The sequence below is a fragment of the Carassius gibelio genome, chromosome B8 (assembly GCF_023724105.1).
Source record: "Carassius gibelio isolate Cgi1373 ecotype wild population from Czech Republic chromosome B8, carGib1.2-hapl.c, whole genome shotgun sequence".
NCBI classification, from domain to species: domain Eukaryota; kingdom Metazoa; phylum Chordata; class Actinopteri; order Cypriniformes; family Cyprinidae; genus Carassius; species Carassius gibelio.
The window spans coordinates 2,590,418-2,615,503 of NC_068403.1; the positions used below are offsets into that span (position 1 = coordinate 2,590,418).

A 25,086-nucleotide genomic window follows, 5' to 3' on the forward strand; every position below is an offset into this window, starting at 1 on the left:
ACATGGGTTATGTCCTCATAAGTCACCCTCTCCTTGTAATACCTGTGTCATACCCATGTCATTACACACACACACACACTTACGCTGCTGGTCCTTCATGCTGCATGATCTTCAGGGCACAATCCATTGTGTTTTTATATTTATGAGCTTCCAAACCCTAAAAAAACACATTTTCATTTAGTGCTTTATAAATCAAATTCTGAATACATTTTAAATAAATGTGAATAATAATCTTGATAACTGATCTGTGCACCTGCATTCTGGTCTTGATGACGTCCAGCGGCGTGTTTCCAAACACACTCGCCGCTCCTGCGATCGCACCGAACGCTCCGGTGATGACGGGGTTGATGGATTTGTTGGGATTGTCACCTAAAACACATCCAGAAAACACCCAATGTGATCAGATGAGACTCTTTCTGAGTGTTTTATATTCAGTGTGATGCTGCAGACTCTCACCCTTGTACCAGTTCCTCAGAGAGGTCATGACGAAGAACCGGATCGCCTGATTGGATCCCTGTTTGAGGACGGTCGCTGTGAGGCCTTGATACGTCCCTCTGATTCCTGAGAGACACATTCAGAGCATCACTTACTACAAACACACATTATATACATCCCATCATATGCACTTTAAACTCTTTACAGTGAATTGCAATTTACACCAAGAGTGACGAATATGAGATGAACAAACATTTTATTTTGTTTCCAATACTTACAATTATTCACAAAAATATTTTTTTGAGAAAAGCATACTGGAATGATAGACTATGCCAAAATAATGCAAAACTTAAATACAACATACTATCATTTCTAAAGCAATTGCTTGCTAGAAGACTTCTCTTTTTTTTTTTTTTTTGACTTATTTGTAGCTCCTAATATAAAATTAAAGCCTGAAATGGTCCTGGCAAAATACAAGTAAAAATAAACAAATAAATGATGGTGAATTAAATTTAATGCATAATGTTCAGACTGTCATTATCATGATGTGTATAAAGCATTGACAGAAAGACTGAAGTACAGAGCAGGAAATAAAATAAAATAAAAATAAAAAAAAAGGATGCAAATAAAATGGAAATGATTCGCGGTCCCGCTCTGAAGTGCCGATCTGACTCGACTCAAATGATTCGCGGTCCCGCTCTGAAGTCGCGATCTGACTCAAATGACACAAATGATTCGCGGACCCGCTCTGACTCGACACAAATGATTCGCGGTCCCGCTATGAAGTCCCGATTTGACTCGACTCAAATGATTCGCGGACCCGCTCTGAAGTTCCGATCTGACTCGACTCAAATGATTCGCGGTCCCGCTCTGAAGTCCCGATTTGACTCGACTCAAATGATTCGCGGACCCGCTCTGAAGTTCCGATCTGACTCGACTCAAATGATTCGCGGTCCCGCTCTGAAGTCCCGATTTGACTCGACTCAAATGATTCGCGAACCCGCTTTGAAGTCGCGATCTGACTCAAATGATTCGCGGGACCGCTCTGAAGTGCCGATCTGACTCGACTCAAATGATTCGCGGACCCGCTCTGAAGTCGATCTGACTCAAATGATTCGCGGGCCCGCTCTGAAGTGCCGATCTGACTCGACTCAAATGATTCGCGGACCCGCTCTGAAGTCGCGATCTGACTCAAATGACACAAATGATTCGCGAACCCGCTCTGAGGTCCGGATCTTGACTGACTCAAGGCCGTTTGTGATGCTTACTTATTACTTATTACTTATTTATTTAATAACCTTGATGCTGATTTGCTATTCAAGAAACATTTCTGATTATTACCAATGTAGAAAACCTTTCATATTTTTGTGGAAACTGTGATACATTACATTTTTCAGGATTCACAGATGAATAGAAAGTTCAGAACAACAGCTTTTATTTGAAATATAATTGTTTTGTAGAACTAATTTTTTTGGTCACTTTTGATCAATTGAATGCATCCTTGCTTAATAAAAGTTTTAATTTCTTGAAAATTCTTTTTTTAATGTAAGTGTAGATATATGAAGTAATTTGTGAGATTTGTTTATCTTGTACAAAATCAGATCTTGTTTACACAAACTTTAAAATAAAATAAAATGTTGGGAACTTTTTAACACAATATCCCAAATTTAACTGTTAATATAAAATAATTTTATTAGCACATTAGCATTTAGTCTAAGAAGCCTTCAGTCTAGATCTACAAAGAAAAGGCCAAGAACATACACATCACAGGATATGGCAAAAACAATCCCAAAGAGTATTTCTAAAGGCCCCAAACACACACACACACACACACACACACAGATCTGTCAATGCAGATTCTGCCCTCTAGCGGCCAGCAGCAGCACTGTACATTTAATTAGGGTCAATAAATGATCGATAGATGACACTATTTCTCTCTCACACACACACACACACACACACACACACAGCTGGAGATGCATGCTGCAGAAACACTTTAATAATCCATTTCAGTTCGACTCTGAGGTGTATTTGACATTCATTGAATCTGTATTCGAGTTGTGTATAATAGAGATGATATTGCACATAGACAGATACAGCAGGTCACGTCTGAAAACAGGCTTTAAAACTGACAAAATAATTATTAAAAATGTCTTTGTTTGTGTTGAAAAATAAATGTCAGAGTTTGATGGTGAAAAGGCACATGTGCAACAGCAAAATAAATATATTCAAAATAATTAATAAAAAGGCTTTACAAATGTAAAAATATTAGCCTTAGTTAAAAAACACGACATTTTAAGTAGAAATGTCAGAAACTTAAAAATAGAATAAATTTTAAATGGAATTCGTACAGTATTATGGAATGATCTGTAGTTAAGTAAATACATCTATAAATATTCATAAACTCTCTATTTGTAAATATTCCCACTTCCTCTTAAGGATTTTCCCACGTTAAAACATTAAATTAATTTACGGTCACACTTTTCTCTAGATTATTCCTCTGGCTCAGAGTTTAACATCTGTAAACATACATGTTCGCTCTCTATTACATCTAGCAGTTAAATAATCGATTTATTAATGAACAAAATCAGTTAAATGTGGCACAGACAGTGTTTAATGTTAATTTGACTGCAGCTGCTATATGAACTAATGTTATTTTCAAATATTGTGTGCGTGTTTAAAAGCAGAAGTGATGTGAAGAACGAGACCGCGGTCGTCACTTCGTCTTCCAGACTTTGTTTAGGACCTTCACAACCTCCTCGTAGATGATGAAGACGATGGCCACGTCCAAACACACTCGGCCCAGCCGTGGGACCGTGCCCTTGTAAAACCTGCACACACACACCAACACATTCATCACTGAGCCACAGCCATAACAACATCCACTGCTCGACTTCAATATATCATCAAAAACAGACTCTGTTTCAGCTAGCTGCCCAGGCAACACTTCTCATTTCTCAAGTCAAACTGAAATAAAAATGAGAAAAAAAATATATATTTAAAAAAAAAAAATTAATATAACTTTATTAAATTAAAATGTTAAAAGAAAATATCAAAATAAAAACTATTTAAATTTTTTTATAAAATCTATAATAGTATCTCAGTGATACTAGGACAGATAAATCAGGGGTTCTCGAACAATATATTTTTTTGTCAGCTGAATCCCTTTGACCTAAAATATTTATTTAATATACGTTATTACTATAATTAAGTTTTATAATATATTATAATATTTCAGGAATTTAACTGTCACACACACACACACACACACACACACACACACACACTCTCTCTCTCTCTCTCTCACTCTCACACACACACACACACACACACACACTTACGCCGCTGGTGCTTCATGCTGCATGATCTTCAGGGCACAATCCATTGTGTTTTTATATTTATGAGCTTCCAAACCCTAAAAAAAACACATTTTCATTAAAACTTCATTTCCAACAGAAGTACTCTAGTACACACTTCACCTTAAAAACCTTTTTATTTTATAATAGCAAGTTAATTACCAACATAGTGCTACAATCTCAGCTGATTGAAAAAAAAAGGACTGAAATTTGGGGCAAGAAACCATAAATATCAAGAGCTGCTTATTTTATTTATAAGTGCTTTATAAATCAAATTCTGAATACATTTTAAATAAATGTGAATAATAATCTTGATAACTGATCTGTGCACCTGCATTCTGGTCTTGATGACGTCCAGCGGCGTGTTTCCAAACACACTCGCCGCTCCTGCGATCGCACCGAACGCTCCGGTGATGACGGGGTTGATGGATTTGTTGGGATTGTCACCTAAAACACATCCAGAAAACACCCAATGTGATCAGATGAGACTCTTTCTGAGTGTTTTATATTCAGTGTGATGCTGCAGACTCTCACCCTTGTACCAGTTCCTCAGAGAGGTCATGACGAAGAACCGGATCGCCTGATTGGATCCCTGTTTGAGGACGGTCGCTGTGAGGCCTTGATACGTCCCTCTGATTCCTGAGAGACACATTCAGAGCATCACTTACTACAAACACACATTATATACATCCCATCATATGCACTTTAAACTCTTTTCAGTGAATTGCAATTTACAGTGACGAATATGAGATGAACAAACATTTTATATTGTTTCCAAAACTTACAATTATTCACATACAACAACAAAAAAGCATAGTGGAATGATAGACTATGCCAAAATAATCCAAAACTTAAATACAACATACTATCATTTCTAAAGCAATTGCTTGCTAGAAGACTTTTTTTTTTTCATTTGACTTATTTGTAGATCCTAATATAAAATGAAAGCCTGAAATGGTCCTGGCAAAATACAAGTAAAAATAAATAAATAAATAAATGATGGTGAATTAAATGTAATGCATAATGTTCAGACTGTCATTATCATAATGTGTATAAAGCATTGACAGAAAGACTGAAGTACACAGCAGGAAATAAAATAAAATAAGGATGCAAATAATAAAACAATGAAATGATTCGCGGGCCCGCTCTGAAGTCCCGATCTGACTCGACTCAAATGATTCGCGGTCCCGCTCTGAAGTCCCGATCTGACTCAAATGAAATGATTCGCGGGCCCGCTCTGAAGTCCCGATCTGACTCGACTCAAATGATTCGCGGTCCCGCTCTGAAGTCCCGATCTGACTCGACTCAAATGATTCGCGGTCCCGCTCTGAAGTCCCGATCTGACTCGACTCAAATGATTCGCGGACCCGCTCTGAAGTCCCGATCTGACTCGACTCAAATGATTCGCGGTCCCGCTCTGAAGTCCCGATCTGACTCGACTCAAATGATTCGCGGACCCGCTCTGAAGTCCCGATCTGACTCAAATGACTCAAATGATTCGCGGACCCGCTCTGAAGTCGCAATCTGACTCAAATGACTCAATTGAATTGCGGGCCCGCTCTGAAGTCCCGATCTGACTCAAATGAAATGATTCGCGGACCCGCTCTGAAGTCGCAATCTGACTCAAATGACTCAAATGATTCGCGGTCCCGCTCTGTTTCAAATGACTCTTTTCAGACCTAATAACAACTGTGAATTATTTTTCATATTCCTAATTAGTGAAAATGAGACAATTCACAGTATATTGACACATTTATTGACACATTACATCTTTCATGTAAATTCTTGATCACATCTTAAGCCTCCTTTGATTAAACAGACCGTAAAAACAGTAATATTGTGAAATATAACTACAGAAATAATTGTTTTCTATGTGGATGCATTGTAAAATGTAATTTATGACTGTAAACTGAATTTTTAACACAATTACTCCAGTCTTCAGTGTTACATGATCTTCAGAAGTCATTATAATATATGATTTGCTGCTCAAGAAATTATTAATGATTATTAATTATTAATTGATTATTATCAATGTTTAACACAGTTGTGATGCCCAATATTTTTTGGAAACCATTACATTTATCAGTAATTTTTTTAATAGACCTTGCAAAAGAGTAGAATTTATTTTGATTTTTTAAAATCAATTTAAAAGTCTTTACTATAAACTTATCAAATTAATCCATCTTTCTGTATAAATATAATTTTTCAAGACAATAAACTATGAACAATTATAACCACATTAGAGCAACCAAAAATGTAAATTCTGTCATTAATTTCTTACCCTCATGTTACCCCAAACCCATAACACCCTTTTGTGCAGAACACAAATGAAGATATTTTTTAACCGATGCCTTGTGTACGCAAAAAACAAGAACAGCAAAAAAAATCTATTCAGAAATTAGGAATCCCCAATGGATTTTCACAAAAGCACCAAAAGCGCCAGCTCTCACGCCAATGCAACACTGATGCATCATGGTGCTTGTGTGAATGCGTTATTTTAGATTTTAAAAAATTCTCAGATTTCATTAAAAAGTTCTGCATTTATGTTTCAAAGATGAACAAAAGTCTGGCTTGGAACAACGTAAAGGTGAGTGATGAAAATCTTTGGTTTAACTAACACATTAGGTAAATGGTTTCCCACAGGGGCACCAGTAGATCTCTGCCTGATCTCTGATCTTCTGCTTCTTCTGCTCCTTCCTCCATCCCAATTCTGGATTAATGAGCCACGGCAGATGTTTCCACTTTGAATGCTTTAGCCTCACTGTTTTTTCTCCAACATCTAAAGTGAGAAAGAAAACAGTAACTAAAATGTAAATTAATAATACAAAAACAATGGTTGTCCTTGTCCAAAATGTACAAATTAAAGTGTACTCATTCTTCGTGAGGGCATATTAACTAATTAGTATATCAGGGGTTGTCAACTCTGGCCCTTAAGGTGAGACTTGGGTCTCTGCAGAGTTAAAGTGGGCGTTTATGATTTAGTGTGTGTTTTCAAACTGCTGGGTGTTTCTAAATCATGCAATCAAAATGATCCCCCTTACCTAACCCCACCCCTAAACCTACCGTCACTACGTCAGCCAATCAGGTATCATGGTCTAAAAACACCCTGATCTGGTAACTCCCATTACTTTCCTGCAGAGACCTATGCTTGGCTTAAGGTCCACTGTCATGCAGAGTTTACGTCTCAATCAGCTTCACAGTTTGCCAAGTTGTGAATATATTGTGTACACAAGGTTGCACTAGGTTGGTGCAAAACTCTGCATGTAAGTGGACCTTGAGAGACAATGTTGAGATCTCCTGCAATATGTTCTGAACATGAACTATAAAGAGGCAGAATGACTTACAACACTGGTGTCCAGTCCTGGGCTGGAGGACCACCGTTCTGCAGAGTTTCTGCTGATCCTTGATCAGCTGCTCAGATCTGTTTAACTGGGGTTGGAGCTTAATTCTGAAAAAAGAGAAGACAACCAATATTATAATGTTAAAAAGTTACACAACGTTAAATAATTTGATCCATAAATATGCAAAACATCTGAAAATGCACAAAGATGAGAATAAAGCACTTTCAACACACTGAAAAATAAGCAATATTAAGTCACAGGTGCATTTTCTTTTCTTCTTATTATTCCTCTTCCAATAAGTTACAATTACCTTGTGTTTTAATCAATGATTTTCAGTCTCTGAAATAGAAAAGATCTATCAATGATGAACTATTATTTACCCCGTTTGTATCTGCGAGGTGTTCATTACACATTTTACCTGTGTGTTAAGATCAGTAATTATGACTGTCGAATGTCTGACTTGACTCAATGTATTCTGCCCCTAAACATATGATTAGACTATCAGTCAAATATCACCAAGATTTTAAAATTCAGATTCGACTATGAAAAACCTTAGTCAAGGACACCCCTGGTAATTTCACAATGTTACTATTTTACTGTATTTTAATCAAATAAATGCAGCAGTGGTGTGTATAAAATATTTATTTTAAATACATGATAAATCTGACCCTTAAACGTTTGAATGGTAGTGTATGTTTGAGGTATTACTTACTAGTCATATGTTTCATAATGTCTAAAAATGTTCTTCAGCTGGATACATGCACGGCCATCAGCATGGAAGAATCTAGAACATAAACAATCTGTCAAAGCCAACAATATTTATTATACAATGCCAGGTTTATTAGAAATAAACAATAGCAGAGGTGAAATGCAGAAAAAAAAAATAATTTACAGATTATACAAAAAAAATTTTTTTAAAGAAAAATAACAGAATTTAAAGTTTTAGGTTTACTAACCGAGTAATACTCTTACAGTGTGGACATCAAAATAACTAACAGGCAAACAAACACACACACATATTATGAAAATATTATGTAAACACACACATATATAAGAAAATTACAGATTCATGCTGATGTAGGCGAAATATATTGTGAAAGATGCATATAAAGTTACTCTTGTAGTTAGCATTACGGTGCTAACGGACTTTTTCTGAAGACACTGACCATTTCTATAAAGTACATTTTCAACAAAAGCGTGTCATTTACTTGAAAGAAAGTTTCAGGGACCCTTTTATGTTACATTGTTGTAATTAGGGATTAAACTTACCTGAAATGAGAGAAAACAACCATGAGAGACAGCTTCCGTTCAGCTGCTTGACAGTTGGGCTGAGCCCCGTTTCCATGGTGACGTCCTCTGCTCCAGTTCAGCGCGTGACCATCAAGTGTTTTCAAAATATATTTCAATATATTTAACAGTGCTTCAGACATAATGTCTAATATATTTCTTCACTAGTTTATGTTAATGGCTTTGTGGTGTGAAATAAAAGGGTTTTTTCTGCTAAATTTGGACTAAATCCCATCTACATTTATTTTTGGGCTAAATTTGGATTAAAAAAAAACGTTAAATGTCGCCTTTTGGGCTTAATTTGGACCAAATTCGACGGACCAAACGAAGACCAATTTCCAACGTCGCTTTTTGGGCTTAATTTGGACCAAATTCGACGGACCAAATGAAGATCCGATCTGTTCCAAATGATTCGCGAACCCGCTCTGAAGTCCCGATCTGACTCGACTCAAATGATTCTCGGACCCGCTTTGAAGTCGCGATCTGACCCAAATGATTCGGGAACCCGATCTGAAGTCCCGATATGACTCAAATGATTCGCGGGCCCGCTCTGAAGTCCCGATCTGACTCAAATGATTCGCGTTGCCGCTCTGAAGTCCCGATCTGGCTCGCCTCAAATGATTCGCGAACCCGCTCTGAAGTCCCGATCTAAATTACTCAAATGATTCGCGCGCCCGCTCTGAAGTCCCGATCTAAATGACTCAAATGATTCGCGGACCCGCTCTGAAGTCGCGATCTGACTCAAATGACTCAAATGATTCGCGGACCCGCTCTGAAGTCGCGATCTGACTCAAATAACTCAAATGATTCGCGGGTCCGCTCCAAAGTGCCGATCTGACTCGACTCAAATGATTCGCGGACCCGCTCTGAAGTCCCGATCTGACTCGACTCAAATGATTCGCGAACCCGCTCTGAAGTCCCGATCTGACCCAGCAAAAACTCGTTGAAAAGTGAAAGATGAAACGATGTCTTTTTCAGGTCATGAAAAGACGTCTATAAAAAGACGTTAAAATTACGTCTAAATATGGTTGTAAAGTTAAAGTTGGAAAGACTTCGGACCTTATAACAACCGTGCATTATTTTTCATATTCCTAATTAGTGAAAATGAGAAAATTCACGGTATATTGACACATTTATTGACATATTACATCTTTCGTGTAAATTCTTGATCACATCTTAAGCCTCCTTTGATTAAACAGACCGTAAAAACAGTAATATTGTGAAATATAACTACAGAAATAATTGTTTTCTATGTGGATGCAGTGTAAAATGTAATTTATGCCTGTAAACTGAATTTTTAACACAATTACTCCAGTCTTCAGTGTTACATGATCTTCAGAAATCATTATAATATATGATTTGCTGCTCAAGAAAGATTTCTGATTATTATCAATGTTTAACACAGTTGTGCTGCCCAATATTTTGTGGAAACCATTAGATTAGTATTTTTTTAATAGACCTTGCAAAAGAGTAGTATTTATTTTGATTTTTTATATCAATTTAAAAGTCTTTACTATAAACTTATCAAATTAATCGAACTTTCTGTATAAATATAATTTTTCAAGACAATAAACTATGAACAATTATAACCACATTAGAACAACCAAAAATTTAAATTCTGTCATTAATTTCTTACCCTCATGTTACCCCAAACCCATAACACCCTTTTGTGCAGAACACAAATGAAGATATTTTTTAACAGATGCCTTGTGTACGCAAAAAACAACAACAACAGCAAAAAAAATCTATTCAGAAATTAGGAATCCCCAATGGATTCTCACAAAAGCACCAAAAGCGCCAGCTCTCACGCCAATGCAACACTGATGCATCATGGTGCTTGTGTGAATGCGTTATTTTATATATAAAAAAATTTTTTCTCAGATTTCATTAAAAAGTTCTGCATTTATGTTTCAAAGATGAACAAAAGTCTGGCTTGGAACAACGTAAAGGTGAGTGATGAAAATCTTTGGTTTAACTAACACATTAGGTAAATGGTTTCCCACAGGGGCACCAGTAGATCTCTGCCTGATCTCTGATCTTCTGCTTCTTCTGCTCCTTCCTCCATCCCAATTCTGGATTAATGAGCCACGGCAGATGTTTCCACTTTGAATGCTTTAGCCTCACTGTTTTTTCTCCAGCATCTAAAGTGAGAAAGAAAACAGTAACTAAAATGTAAATGAATAATACAAAAACAATGGTTGTCCTTGTCCAAAATGTACAAATTAAAGTGTACTCATTCTTCGTGAGGGATTATTAACTAATTAGTATATCGGGGGTTGTCAACTCTGGCCCTTAAGGTGAGACTTGGGTCTCTGCAGAGTAAAAGCGGGCGTTTATGATTTAGTGTGTGTTTTCAAACTGCTGGGTGTTTCTAAATCATGCAATCAAAATGATCCCCCTTACCTAACCCCACCCCTAAACCTACCGTCACTGCGTCAGCCAATCAGGTATCATGATCTAAAAACACCCTGATCTGGTAACTCCCATTACTTTCCTGCAGAGACCTATGCTTGGCTTAAGGTCCACTGTCATGCAGAGTTTACGTCTCAATCAGCTTCACAGTTTGCCAAGTTGTGAATATATTGTGTACACAAGGTTGCACTAGGTTGGTGCAAAACTCTGCATGTAAGTGGACCTTGAGAGACAATGTTGAGATCTCCTGCAATATGTTCTGAACATGAACTATAAAGAGACAGAATGACTTACAACACTGGTGTCCAGTCCTGGGCTGGAGGAGCACCGTTCTGCAGAGTTTCTGCTGATCCTTGATCAGCTGCTCAGATCTGTTTAACTGGGGTTGGAGCTTAATTCTGAAAAAAGAGAAGACAACCAATATTATAATGTTAAAAAGTTACACAATGTTAAATAATTTGATCCATAAATATGCACAACATCTGAAAATGCACAAAGATGAGAATAAAGCACTTTCAACACACTGCAAAATAAGCAATATTAAGTCACAGGTGCATTTTCTTTTCTTCTTATTATTCCTCTTCCAATAAGTTACAATTACCTTGTGTTTTAATCAATGATTTTCAGTCTCTGAAATAGAAAAGATCTATCAATGATGAAATATTATTTACCCCGTTTGTATCTGCAAGGTGTTCATTACACATTTTACCTGTGTGTTAAGATCAGTAATTATGACTGTCGAATGTCTGACTTGACTCAGTGTATTCTGCCCCTAAACATATGATTAGACTATCAGTCAAATATCACCAAGATTTTAAAATTCAGATTCGACTATGAAAAACCTTAGTCGGGTCACACATAGTAATTTCACAATGTTACTATTTTACTGTATTTTAATCAAATAAATGCAGCAGTGGTGAGTATAAAATATTTATTTTAAATACATGATAAATCTGACCCTTAAACGTTTGAATGGTAGTGTATGTATGAGGTATTACTTACTAGTCATATGTTTCATAATGTCTAAAAATGTTCTTCAGCTGGATACATGCACGGCCATCAGCATGGAAGAATCTAGAACATAAACAATCTGTCAAAGCCAACAATATTTATTATACAATGCCAGGTTTATTATAAATAAACAATAGCAGAGGTGAAATGCAGAAAAGAAAAATAATTTACAGATTATACAAACATTTTTTTTTAAAGAAAAATAACAGAATTTAAAGTTTTAGGTTTACTAACCGAGTAATACTCTTACAGTGTGGACATCAAAATAACTAACAGGCGAACAAACACACACACATATTATGAAAATATTATGTAAACACACACATATATAAGAAAATTACAGATTCATGCTGATGTAGGCGAAATATATTGTGAAAGATGCATATAAAGTTACCTCTTGTAGTTAGCATTACGGTGCTAACGGACTTTTTCTGAAGACACTGCCCATTTCTATAAAGTACATTTTCAACGAAAGCGTGTCATTTACATGAAAGAAAGTTTCAGGGACTCTTTTATGTTACATTGTTGTAATTAGGGATTAAACTTACCTGAAATGAGAGAAAACAACCATGAGAGACAGCTTCCGTTCAGCTGCTTGACAGTTGGGCTGAGCCCCGTTTCCATGGTGACGTCCTCTGCTCCAGTTCAGCGCGTGACCATCAAGTGTTTTCAAAATATATTTCAATATATTTAACAGTGCTTCAGACATAATGTCTAATATATTAGCTCACTAGTTTATGTTAATGGCTTTGTGGTGCAAAATAAAAAAAAAAATTCTGCTAAATTTGGACTAAAGCCCATCTACATTTATTTTTGGGCTAAATTTGGTTTAAAAAAAAAGACGTTAAATGTCGCTTTTTGAGCTTAATTTGGACCATATTCGACGGACCAAACGAAGAACAATTTTCAGCGTCGCTTTTTGGGCTTAATTTGGACCAAATTCGACGGACCAAATGAAGATCTGATCTGATCCAAAAGATTCGCGAACCCGCTCTGAAGTCCCGATCTGACTCAAATGACTCAAATGATTCGCGGACCCGCTCTGAAGTCCCGATCTGGCTCGACTCAAATGATTCGCGGACCCGCTCTGAAGTCCCGATCTGGCTCGACTCAAATGATTCGCGGTCCCGCTCTGAAGTCCCGATCTGACTCAAATAACTCAAATGATTCGCGGACCCGCTCTGAAGTCCCGATCTGGCTCGACTCAAATGATTCGCGGACCCGCTCTGAAGTCCCGATCTGACTCAAATGACTCAAATGATTCGCGGACCCGTTCTGAAGTCCCGATCTGACTCAAATGACTCAAATGATTCGCGGACCCGCTCTGAAGTCCCGATCTGGCTCGACTCAAATGATTCGCGGACCCGCTCTGAAGTCCCGATCTGGCTCGACTCAAATGATTCGCGGACCCGCTCTGAAGTCCCGATCTGGCTCGACTCAAATGATTCGCGGACCCGCTCTGAAGTCCCGATCTGACTCAAATGACTCAAATGATTCGCGGACCCGCTCTGAAGTCCCGATCTGGCTCGACTCAAATGATTCGCGGTCCCGCTCTGAAGTCCCGATCTGACTCAAATGACTCAAATGATTCGCGGACCCGCTATGAAGTCCCGATCTGGCTCGACTCAAATGATTCGCGGACCCGCTCTGAAGTCCCGATCTGACTCAAATGACTCAAATGATTCGCGGACCCGCTCTGAAGTCCCGATCTGGCTCGACTCAAATGATTCGCGGTCCCGCTCTGAAGTCCCGATCTGACTCAAATGACTCAAATGATTCGCGGACCCGCTCTGAAGTCCCGATCTGGCTCGACTCAAATGATTCGCGGTCCCGCTCTGAAGTCCCGATCTGACTCAAATGACTCAAATGATTCGCGGACCCGCTATGAAGTCCCGATCTGGCTCGACTCAAATGATTCGCGGTCCCGCTCTGAAGTCCCGATCTGACTCAAATGACTCAAATGATTCGCGGACCCGCTCTGAAGTCCCGATCTGGCTCGACTCAAATGATTCGCGGTCCCGCTCTGAAGTCCCGATCTGGCTCGACTCAAATGATTCGCGGTCCCGCTCTGAAGTCCCGATCTGACTCAAATGACTCAAATGATTCGCGGACCAGCTCTGAAGTCCCGATCTGGCTCGACTCAAATGATTCACGAAACCGCTCTGAAGTCCCGATCTGACTCAAATGACTCGAGGCCGCTCGTGATGCTTACTTATTACTTATTAGTTATTTATTTAATAACCTTGATGCTGATTTGCTACTCAATAAAACATTGATTATTACCAATGTAGAAAACCGTTTATATTTTTGTGGAAACTGTGATACATAAAATATTTCAGGATTCACAGATGAATAGAAAGTTCAGAACAACAGCTTTTATTCGAAATATAATTATTTTGTAAAACTATTTTTTTTGTCACTTTTGATCAATTGAATGCATCCTTGCTTATTAAAAGTATTAATTTCTTGAAAAAAAATGTTTTTAATGTAAGTGTAGATAAATGAAGTAATTTGTGAGATTTGTTTATCTTGTACAAAATCAGACCTTGTTTTACACAAACTTTAAAATAAAATAACATTTTGGGGACTTTTTAACACAATATCACAAATTTAACTGTTAATATAAAATAATTTTATTAGCACATTAGTATTTAGTCTAAGAAGCCTTCAGTCTAGATCTACAAAGAAAAGGCCAAAAACATACACATCACAGGATATGACACAGACAATCCCAAAGAGTATTTCTAAAGGCCCCAAACACACACACACACACACACACACACACACAGATCTGTCAATGCAGATTCTGCCCTCTAGCGGCCAGCAGCAGCACTGTACATTTAATTAGGGTCAATAAATGATAAATAGATAGATGACACTATTTCTCTCTCTCACACACACACACACACACACACACACAGCTGGAGATGCATGCTGCAGAAACACTTTAATAATCCATTTCAGTTCGGCTCTGAGGTGTATTTGACATTCACTGAATCTGTATTCGAGTTGTGTATAATAGAGATGATATTGCACATAGACAGATACAGCAGGTCACGTCTGAAAACAGGCTTTAAAATTGACAAAATAATTATTAAAAATGTCTTTGTTTGTGTTGAAAAATAAATGTCAGAGTTTGATGGTTAAAAGGCACATGTGCAACAGGAAAATAAATATATTCAAAATAATTAATAAAAAGGCTTTACAAATGTAAAAATATTAGCCTTAGTTAAAAACACAACATTTTAAGTAGAAATGTCAGAAACTTAAAAATAGAATACATTTTAAATGGAATTCGTACAGTATTATGGAATGATCTGTAGTTAGGTAAATACATCTATAAATATTCATAAACTCTCTATTTGTAAATATTCCCACTTCCTCTTAAGGATTTTCCCACGTTAAAACATTAAATTAATTTACGGTCACACTTTTCTCTAGATTATTCCTCTGGCTCAGAGTTTAACATCTGTAAACATACGTGTTCGCTCTCTATTACATCTAGCAGTTAAATAATCAATTTATTAATTAACAAAATCTGTTAAATGTGGCACAGACAGTGTTTAATGTTAATTTGACTGCAGCTGCTTTATGAACTAATGTTATTTTCAAATATTGTGTGCGTGTTTAAAAGCAGAAGTGATGTGAAGAACGAGACCGCGGTCGTCACTTCGTCTTCCAGACTTTGTTTAGGACCTTCACAACCTCCTCGTAGATGATGAAGACGATGGCCACGTCCAAACACACTCTGCCCAGCCGTGGGACCGTGCCCTTGTAAAACCTGCACACACACATCAACACATTCATCACTGAGCCACAGCCATAACAACATCCACTGCTCGACTTCAATATATCATCAAAAACAGACTCTGTTTCAGCTAGCTGCCCAGGCAACACTTCTCATTTCTCAAGTCAAACTGAAATAAAAATGATAAAAAAATATATATTTAAAAAATAATAAATTACTATAACTTTATTAAATTAAAATGTTAACAGAAAATATCAAAATAAAAACTATTTACATTTTTTTATAAAATCTATAATAGTATCTCAGTGATACTAGCACAGATAAATCAGGGGTTCTTGAACAATATCTTTTTTTGTCAGCTGAATCCCTTTGACCTAAAATATTTATTTAATATACGTTATTAATATAATTAAGTTTTATAATATATTATAATATTTCAGGAATTTAACTGTCTCACACACACATACTCACTCTCTCTCTCTCTCTCACACACACACACACACACAAACACACACACACACACACACACACACACACACTTACGCCGCTGGTCCTTCATTCTGCATGATCTTCAGGGCACAATCCATTGTGTTTTTATATTTATGAGCTTCCAAACCCTAAAAAAACACATTTTCATTAAAACTTCATTTCCAACAGAAGTACTCTAGTACACACTTCACCTTAAAAACCTTTTTATTTTATAATAGCAAGTTAATTACCAACATAGTGCTACAATCTCAGCTGATTGACAAAAAAGGACTGAAATTTGGGGCAAGAAACCATAAATATCAAGAGTTGCTTATTTTATTTATAAGTGCTTTATAAATCAAATTCTGAATACATTTTAAATAAACGTGAATAATAATCTTGATAACTGATCTGTGCACCTGCATTCTGGTCTTGATGACGTCCAGCGGCGTGTTTCCAAACACACTCGCCGCTCCTGCGATCGCACCGAACGCTCCGGTGATGACGGGGTTGATGGATTTGTTGGGATTGTCACCTAAAACACATCCAGAAAACACCCAATGTGATCAGATGAGACTCTTTCTGAGTGTTTTATATTCAGTGTGATGCTGCAGACTCTCACCCTTGTACCAGTTCCTCAGAGAGGTCATGACGAAGAACCGGATCGCCTGATTGGATCCCTGTTTGAGGACGGTCGCTGTGAGGCCTTGATACGTCCCTCTGATTCCTGAGAGACACATTCAGAGCATCACTTACTACAAACACACATTATATACATCCCATCATATGCACTTTAAACTCTTTTCAGTGAATTGCAATTTACAAAGATTACAAACTCTGAACAAACATTTTATATCGTTTCCAATACTTACAATTATTCACATACAAAAAGGTTTTTTTTTTTTTTTGAGTATACTGTAGTATACTCATATATACTGTAGTATACTCAAGTATACTGGAATGATAGACTATGCCAAAATAATCCAAAACTTAAATACAGCATACTATCATTTCTAAAGCAATTGCTTGCTAGAAGACTTTTTTTTTCATTTGACTTATTTGTAGCTCTTAATATAAAATGAAAGCCTGAAATGGTCCTGGCAAAATACAAGTAAAAATAAATAAATAAATTAATGATGGTGAATTAAATTTAATGCATAATGTTCAGACTGTCATTATCATGATGTGTATAAAGTATTGACAGAAAGACTGAAGTACAGAGCAGGAAATAAAATTAAATGAAATAAAATAAATAAAGTAAATAAAATAAATAAAATAAATAAAATAAAGGATGCAAATAATAAAACGATGAAATGATTCGCGGACGCGCTCTGAAGACCCGATCGGACTCGACTCAAATGTTTCGCGAACCCGCTCTGAAGTCCCGATCTGACTCGACTCAAATGATTCGCGGTCCCGCTCTGAAGTCGCGATCTGACTCAAATAACTCAAATGATTCGCGGGTCCGCTCCGAAGTCCCGATCTGACTCGACTCAAATGATTCGCGGACCCGCTCTGAGGTCGCGATCTGACTCGACTCAAATGATTCGCGGACCCGCTCTGAAGTCCCGATCTGACCCAGCAAAAACTTGTTGAAAAGTGAAAGATGAAACGATGTCTTTTTCAGGTCGTGAAAAGACGTCTATAAAAAGACGTCAAAATTACGTCTAAATATGGTTGTAAAGTTAAAGTTGAAAGAAGTCTTTTCGGACCTAATAACAACCGTGCATTATTTTTCATATTCCTAATTAGTGAAAATGAGACAATTCACGGTATATTGACACATTTATTGACATATTACATCTTTCATGTAAATTCTTGATCACATCTTAAGCCTCCTTTGATTAAACAGACCGTAAAAACAGTAATAATTGTTTTCTATGTGGATGCAGTGTAAAATGTAATTTATGCCTGTAAACTGAATTTTTAACACAATTACTCCAGTCTTCAGTGTTACATGATCTTCAGAAATCATTATAATATATGATTTGCTGCTCAAGAAACATTTCTGATTATTATCAATGTTTAAAACAGTTGTGCTGCCCAATATTTTGTGGAAACCATTACATCAGTAATTTTTTTAATAGACCTTGCAAAAGAGTAGAATTTATTTTGATTTTTTTAAATCAATTTAAAAGTCTTTACTATAAACTTATCAAATTAATCGAACTTTCTGTATAAATATAATTTTTCAAGACAATAAACTATGAACAATTATAACCACATTAGAACAACCAAAAATTTAAATTCTGTCATTAATTTCTTACCCTCATGTTACCCCAAACCCATAACACCCTTTTGTGCAGAACACAAATGAAGATATTTTTTTTAACAGATGCCTTGTGTACGCAAAAAACAACAACAACAGCAAAAAAAATCTATTCAGAAATTAGGAATCCCCAATGGATTTTCACAAAAGCACCAAAAGCGCCAGCTCTCACGCCAATGCAACACTGATGCATCATGCTGCTTGTGTGAATGCGTTATTTTATACATAAATTTTTTTTTTCTCAGATTTCATTAAAAAGTGCTGCATTTATGTTTCAAAGATGAACAAAAGTCTGGCTTGGAACAACGTAAAGGTGAGTGATGAAAATCTTTGGTTTAACTAACACATTAGGTAAATGGTTTCCCACAGGGGCACCAGTAGATCTCTGCCTGATCTCTGATCTTCTGCTTCTTCTGCTCCTTCCTCCATCCCAATTCTGGATTAATGAGCCATGGCAGATGTTTCCACTTTGAATGCTTTAGCCTCACTGTTTTTTCTCCAGCATCTAAAGTGAGAAAGAAAACAGTAACTAAAATGTAAATTAATAATACAAAAACAATGGTTGTCCTTGTCCAAAATGTACAAATTAAAGTGTACTCATTCTTCGTGAGGGCATATTAACTAATTAGTATATCAGGGGTTGTCAACTCTAGCCCTTAAGGTGAGACTTGGGTCTCTGCAGAGTAAAAGTGGGCGTTTATGATTGAGTGTGTGTTTTCAAACTGCTGGGTGTTTCTAAATCATGCAATCAAAATGATCCCCCTTACCTAACCCCACCCCTAAACCTACCGTCACTACGTCAGCCAATCAGGTATCATGATCTAAAAACACCCTGATCTGGTAACTCCCATTACTTTCCTGCAGAGACCTTTGCTTGGCTTAAGGTCCACTGTCATGCAGAGTTTACGTCTCAATCAGCTTCACAGTTTGCCAAGTTGTGAATATATTGTGTACACAAGGTTGCACTAGGTTGGTGCAAAACTCTGCATGTAAGTGGACCTTGAGAGACAATGTTGAGATCTCCTGCAATATGTTCTGAACATGAACTATAAAGAGGCAGAATGACTTACAACACTGGTGTCCAGTCCTGGGCTGGAGGAGCACCGTTCTGCAGAGTTTCTGCTGATCCTTGATCAGCTGCTCAGATCTGTTTAACTGGGGTTGGAGCTTAATTCTGAAAAAAGAGAAGACAACCAATATTATAATGTTAAAAAGTTAAACAACGTTAAATAATTTGATCCATAAATATGCACAACATCTGAAAATGCACAAAGATGAGAATAAAGCACTTTCAACACACTGCAAAATAAGCAATATTAAGTCACACATGCATTTTCTTTTCTTCTTATTATTCCTCTTCCAATAAGTTACAATTACCTTGTGTTTTAATCAATGATATTCAGTCTCTGAAATAGAAAAGATCTATCAATGATGAACTATTATTTACCCCGTTTGTATCTGCGAGGTGTTCATTACACATTTCACCTGTGTGTTAAGATCAGTAATTATGACTGTCGAATGTCTGACTTGACTCAGTGTATTCTGCCCCTAAACATATGATTAGACTATCAGTCGAATATCACCAAGATTTTAAAATTCAGCTTCGACTATGAAAAACCTTAGTCGGGTCACCCCTAGTAATTTCACAATGTTAATATTTTACTGTATTTTAATCAAATAAATGCAGCAGTGGTGAGTATAAAATATTTATTTTAAATACATGATAAATCTGACCCTTAAACGTTTGAATGGTAGTGTATGTTTGAGGTATTACTTACTAGTCATATGTTTCATAATGTCTAAAAATGTTCTTCAGCTGGATACATGCACGGCCATCAGCATGGAAGAATCTAGAACATAAACAATCTGTCAAAGCCAACAATATTTATTATACAATGCCAGGTTTATTAGAAATAAACAATAGCAGAGGTGAAATGCAGAAAAGAAAAATAATTTACAGATTATACAAACAAATTAAAAGAAAAATAACAGAACTTAAAGTTTTAGGTTTACTAACCGAGTAATACTCTTACAGTGTGGACATCAAAATAACTAACAGGCAAACAAACACACACACATATTATGAAAATATTATGTAAACACACACATATATAAGAAAATTACAGATTCATGCTGATGTAGGCGAAATATATTGTGAAAGATGCATATAAAGTTACTCTTGTAGTTAGCATTACGGTGCTAACGGACTTTTTCTGAAGACACTGACCATTTCTATAAAGTACATTTTCAACAAAAGCGTGTCATTTACTTGAAAGAAAGTTTCAGGGACCCTTTTATGTTACATTGTTGTAATTAGGGATTAAACTTACCTGAAATGAGAGAAAACAACCATGAGAGACAGCTTCCGTTCAGCTGCTTGACAGTTGGGCTGAGCCCCGTTTCCATGGTGACGTCCTCCGCTCCAGTTCAGCGCGTGACCATCAAGTGTTTTCAAAATATATTTCAATAGATTTAACAGTGCTTCAGACATGACGTCTAATATATTAGCTCACTAGTTTATGTTAATGGATTTGTGGTGCAAAATAAAATGTTTTTTTCTGCTAAATTTGGACTAAAGCCCATCTACATTTATTTTTGGGCTAAATTTGGTTAAAAAAAAAAAGACGTTAAATGTCGCTTTTTGAGCTTAATTTGGACTTAATTCGACGGACCAAACGAAGAACAATTTTCAACGTCGCTTTTTGGGCTTAATTTGGACCAAATTCGACGGACCAAATGAAGATCTGATCTGATCCAAAAGATTCGCGAACCCGCTCTGAAGTCCCGATCTGACTCAAATGACTCGAGGCCGCTCGTGATGCTTACTTATTACTTACAGTGGTGGACGAAGTACACAAATCAAGTACTTGAGTAAAAGTACAGATACGTATAATAAAATATTACTCCAGTAAAAGTAAAAGTACTCCTTTTTCAATTTTACTCAAGTGAAAGTACAAAAGTACTAAATTTTTTATGTACTTAAGTAAAAAAAAGTACTGAAAAATAGATGTTTGCAATTTTATATAGGCTAATTTAATTTTATATTAGCACATTTTTTTTTATTTTTTTTTATAATCCTACTGCTCAAAATACCTGGGATTTTTTCCAAAATAACCACTATATGGAGTCAAGATATATTTTTGTTGTTGATATGGACTACGTTGATGAGAGTAATGCTCACTGCGAACCTTACACTGTGATGTACCTGAGAGAAAACAGAGATGACCATCTGATCTTCACCAGTAAGAACAAAGTATTTTAAAGTTTGTTGTTTTACAGAACATCACAGTTATATATGACATGATAATAAGGCCTGAAGATTTTGAGGAAAATATAATTATATTTTCATTATGATTTTTTCCTTCTCAAACCTTATCTGGGGTGTAAAAACACCACTGGCCAAACGGGGTGCATCTCTTCCCCTCTTTGATAATTACTGTAGTTACCATGTTCTGAACATCACATCCTTTCTTTTCTCCCCAGATGTAATATATATATATATATATATATATATATATATATATATATATATATATATATATATATATATAGGTGGTTGAATAAAAATATTTGGACATTATTTATAAAAATGACCTCAAGTTAGCACCAGCAAGCTTGTTAGCTAGACAGTTAGAATCAGCTAACAATATTTACTTATTTTCAGTATGGTTATGAATAACGTCCTTAATAACAATGGATGAAAAGTTTAGAGCTCTACTGAGGATTAAGTCTAGAGTGTGTCCACCTTTGTGTGTGGGTCCATGTACATGCTGAATCGACAAGTAAAAAAAAGCCTCAAGTCCAAATATTAATTTATCACCAATTAACTGTTTGACAAACACTTCCTGCTTCGATGTCCAGATCTGAATTTAAAAAAATCTCAAACATGCTCCGATGTCCCGATCTGAATCAACCGAGTCGCGAACAGGCTCCGAAGTGGCGATCTGAATCTACCGAGTCGCGAACAGGCTCCGAAGTGCCGATCTGAATCAACCGAGTCGCGAACAGGCTCCGAAGTGCCGATCTGAATCAACCGAGTCGCGAACAGGCTCCGAAGTGCCGATCTGAATCAACCGAGTCGCAAACAGGTTCCGAAGTGGCGATCTGAATCAACCGAGTCGCGAACAGGCTCCGAAGTGCCGATCTGAATCAACCGAGTCGCGAACATGATCCGAAGTCCCGATTTGAATCAACCGAGTCGCGAACAGGCTCCGAAGTCCCGATCTGAATCAACCGAGTCGCGAACAGGCTCCGAAGTGCCGTTCTGAATCAACCGAGTCGCGAACAGGCTCCGAAGTGCCGATCTGAAAACTTCGACGAAAGAATGTAAAAAAAAAAAATAACTCAATTTCTCTAATAACTCTATACTCTAATAACTCTACAAATCTATGAAAGACTCAGATCACGTGTCTAAAAATAAATCGCTATAGTAAAAGAGAAATAATAAGAGGAGTGAAGTTTGCTACCGTTCTGCTGTTTGGTCCTCACGCGCGTCTGACGCTCTGCGGCGCGTCTCCGCCCCTCACAGGAGCGTTTACAGCGCTAAATTAATCATCTTTGCTAATTATTATACATTTACTTCATTGTCAGCTCCAGGTACTTCATTTATTATTGTTCATTGAACTGTTTGAAACAAAAAAAGGTTGTATTTCAGTAATAATTCTAAATTATCAAAATAAAATATATAAAATAATGGTTTCTATTTTAATATCCTTTAAAATATAATCTATTTCTGTGATGTGCAGCTGTATTTGCAGCATCATTCCTCCAGTCTTCAGTGTCACATGATCTTTAGAAATCATGAAAATATGATGATTTATTATTAGAACTATTAATAGTTGTGCTACCAAATATTATTTTGGAATCTGTGATCTGTGAAAGTGTTTTAAAGTTTGTGGTTTTACAGAACATCACAGTTATATATGACATGATAATAAGGCCTGAAGTTAGGAAGAACATTTTAAGGAAAATACAATTATATTTTCATAATGATTTTTTCCTTCTCAAACCTTGTCTGTGGTGTAAAAACACCCCTGGCCAAACGGGGTGCATCTCTTCCCCTCTTTGATAATTACTAGTTACCATGTTCTGAACATCACATCCTTTCTTTTGTCCCTAGATGTAATCTATATACATATATATATATATATATAGGTGGTTGAATAAAAATATTTGGACATTATTTATAAAAAATACCTCAAGTTAGCACCAGCTTGTTAGCTAGACATTTAGCATCAGCTACAATATTTACTTATTTTCAGTACTGTTATGAATAAACATTCATGTCTGTCTAACGTTACTCGTCTAGTTAATCCAAACAATATACATATGTATAACGTTACTGTTAATACACAATATAAAAACAGATGTCATGGTAGCATTTTAATAAAACGGTTAATATAACGGTAGCGGGGAATTTGGATATGCATGAGTTATTTTATTTAATCTGTGTTATTTTAAGGTTATTTTATTTTATTTTTTAACCTAAAACACAGAGACGCTGATTGATGTGTCTGCATGTCAGCATTTCAGTGGGCTTAAACAGATCACTCTTTACAGCGGATTTAGTTCCAAAACAACTGACAATTTTGACCTAAATATGATTTTCAGTTACAATAATTAATCCTAAATTTCGACATTAATAACTTACTTTTAGCAACATCAGACGCACGCGCGCTCACAAGATCTCCTGCTTCTTACCTCTGTAGACTCGCACTTAACGGTTCATTTGAATCAGTGAGTGGTCGACTGCAGAACAGCTGCAATCGGATCATTCTAATTCGTAAACGAATCGTTTGGTGCGATTCGCGATCCGATTAATGTTTATTTTGAAAAGACTCAGTTCGTTCATGATGAATCAGACACTGCTTCTGCGTGTCGGAGCACGTGATATATTATAGGGAGTAACGATATGTTTTATGAAATGTAGTGAAGTTAAAAGTACGATCTTATGCTTTGGAATGTAGTGAAGTAAAAGTAAAAGTTACTCAAAATAAAACTACTCCAGTAAAGTACAGATACTTGAAAAATGTACTTAAGTACAGTAACGAAGTAAATCTACTCTGTTACTGTCCACCACTGATTACTTAGTTATTTATTTAATAACCTTGATGCTGATTTGCTACTCAATAAAACATTGATTATTACCAATGTAGAAAACCGTTTATATTTTTGTGGAAACCGTGATGCATACAATTTTTCAGGATTCACAGATGAATAGAAAGTTCAGAAAAACACCTTTTATTCGAAATATAATTATTTTGTAAAACTATTTTTTTTTGTCACTTTTGATCAATTGAATGCATCCTTGCTTAATAAAAGTATTAATTTCTTGAAAAAAAAAAGTTTTTAATGTAAGTGTAGATAAATGAAGTAATTTGTGAGATTTGTTTATCTTGTACAAAATCAGACCTTGTTTTACACAAACTTTAAAACAAAATAACATTTTGGGAACTTTTTAACACAATATCACAAATTTAACTGTTAATATAAAGTAATTTTATTAGCACATTAGCATTTAGTCTAAGAAGCCTTCAGTCTAGATCTACAAAGAAAAGGCAAAGAACATACACATCACAGGATATGGCACAAACAATTCCAAAGAGTATTTCAAAAGGCCCCAAACACACACACACACACACACACACACAGATCTGTCAATGCAGATTCTGCCCTCTAGCGGCCAGCAGCAGCACTGTACATTTAATTAGGATCAAGAAACATAGATAGATGACACTATTTCTCTCTTACACACACACA

General features: G+C 36.3%; 2 protein-coding genes across 13 annotated transcripts in view; both read right to left on the reverse strand.

Moving 5' to 3' along the window:
- LOC127963469 (tricarboxylate transport protein B, mitochondrial-like) overlaps positions 1 to 369 on the reverse strand; it is a 38,376-nt gene extending 38,007 nt beyond the window's left edge. For all 9 annotated transcript variants that reach the window (XM_052563410.1, XM_052563412.1, XM_052563406.1 and 6 more), the window contains exons 1-2: positions 254 to 369; positions 84 to 157 (exon numbers count right to left, since the gene is read on the reverse strand). In XM_052563410.1, coding sequence (XP_052419370.1) covers positions 84 to 99 — 16 coding nt within the window. In that variant the 5' untranslated portion in view covers positions 100 to 157; positions 254 to 369. The remainder of the gene's footprint in view (positions 1 to 83; positions 158 to 253) is intronic.
- Positions 370 to 2,721: 2,352 nt separating this feature from the next.
- LOC127963467 (tricarboxylate transport protein B, mitochondrial-like) overlaps positions 2,722 to 25,086 on the reverse strand; it is a 34,867-nt gene continuing 12,502 nt past the window's right edge. For 2 of the 4 annotated variants that reach the window (XM_052563401.1, XM_052563402.1), the window contains exons 3-4: positions 16,478 to 16,593; positions 2,722 to 3,266 (exon numbers count right to left, since the gene is read on the reverse strand). In XM_052563401.1, the coding sequence (XP_052419361.1) occupies positions 3,027 to 3,266; positions 16,478 to 16,593 (356 nt within the window). In that variant the 3' untranslated portion in view covers positions 2,722 to 3,026. Of the gene's footprint in view, positions 3,267 to 14,513; positions 15,624 to 16,133; positions 16,208 to 16,477; positions 16,594 to 16,680; positions 16,786 to 25,086 lie in introns of those variants that run through there. The other 2 variants (XM_052563400.1, XM_052563403.1) reach the window with 2 other exon arrangements.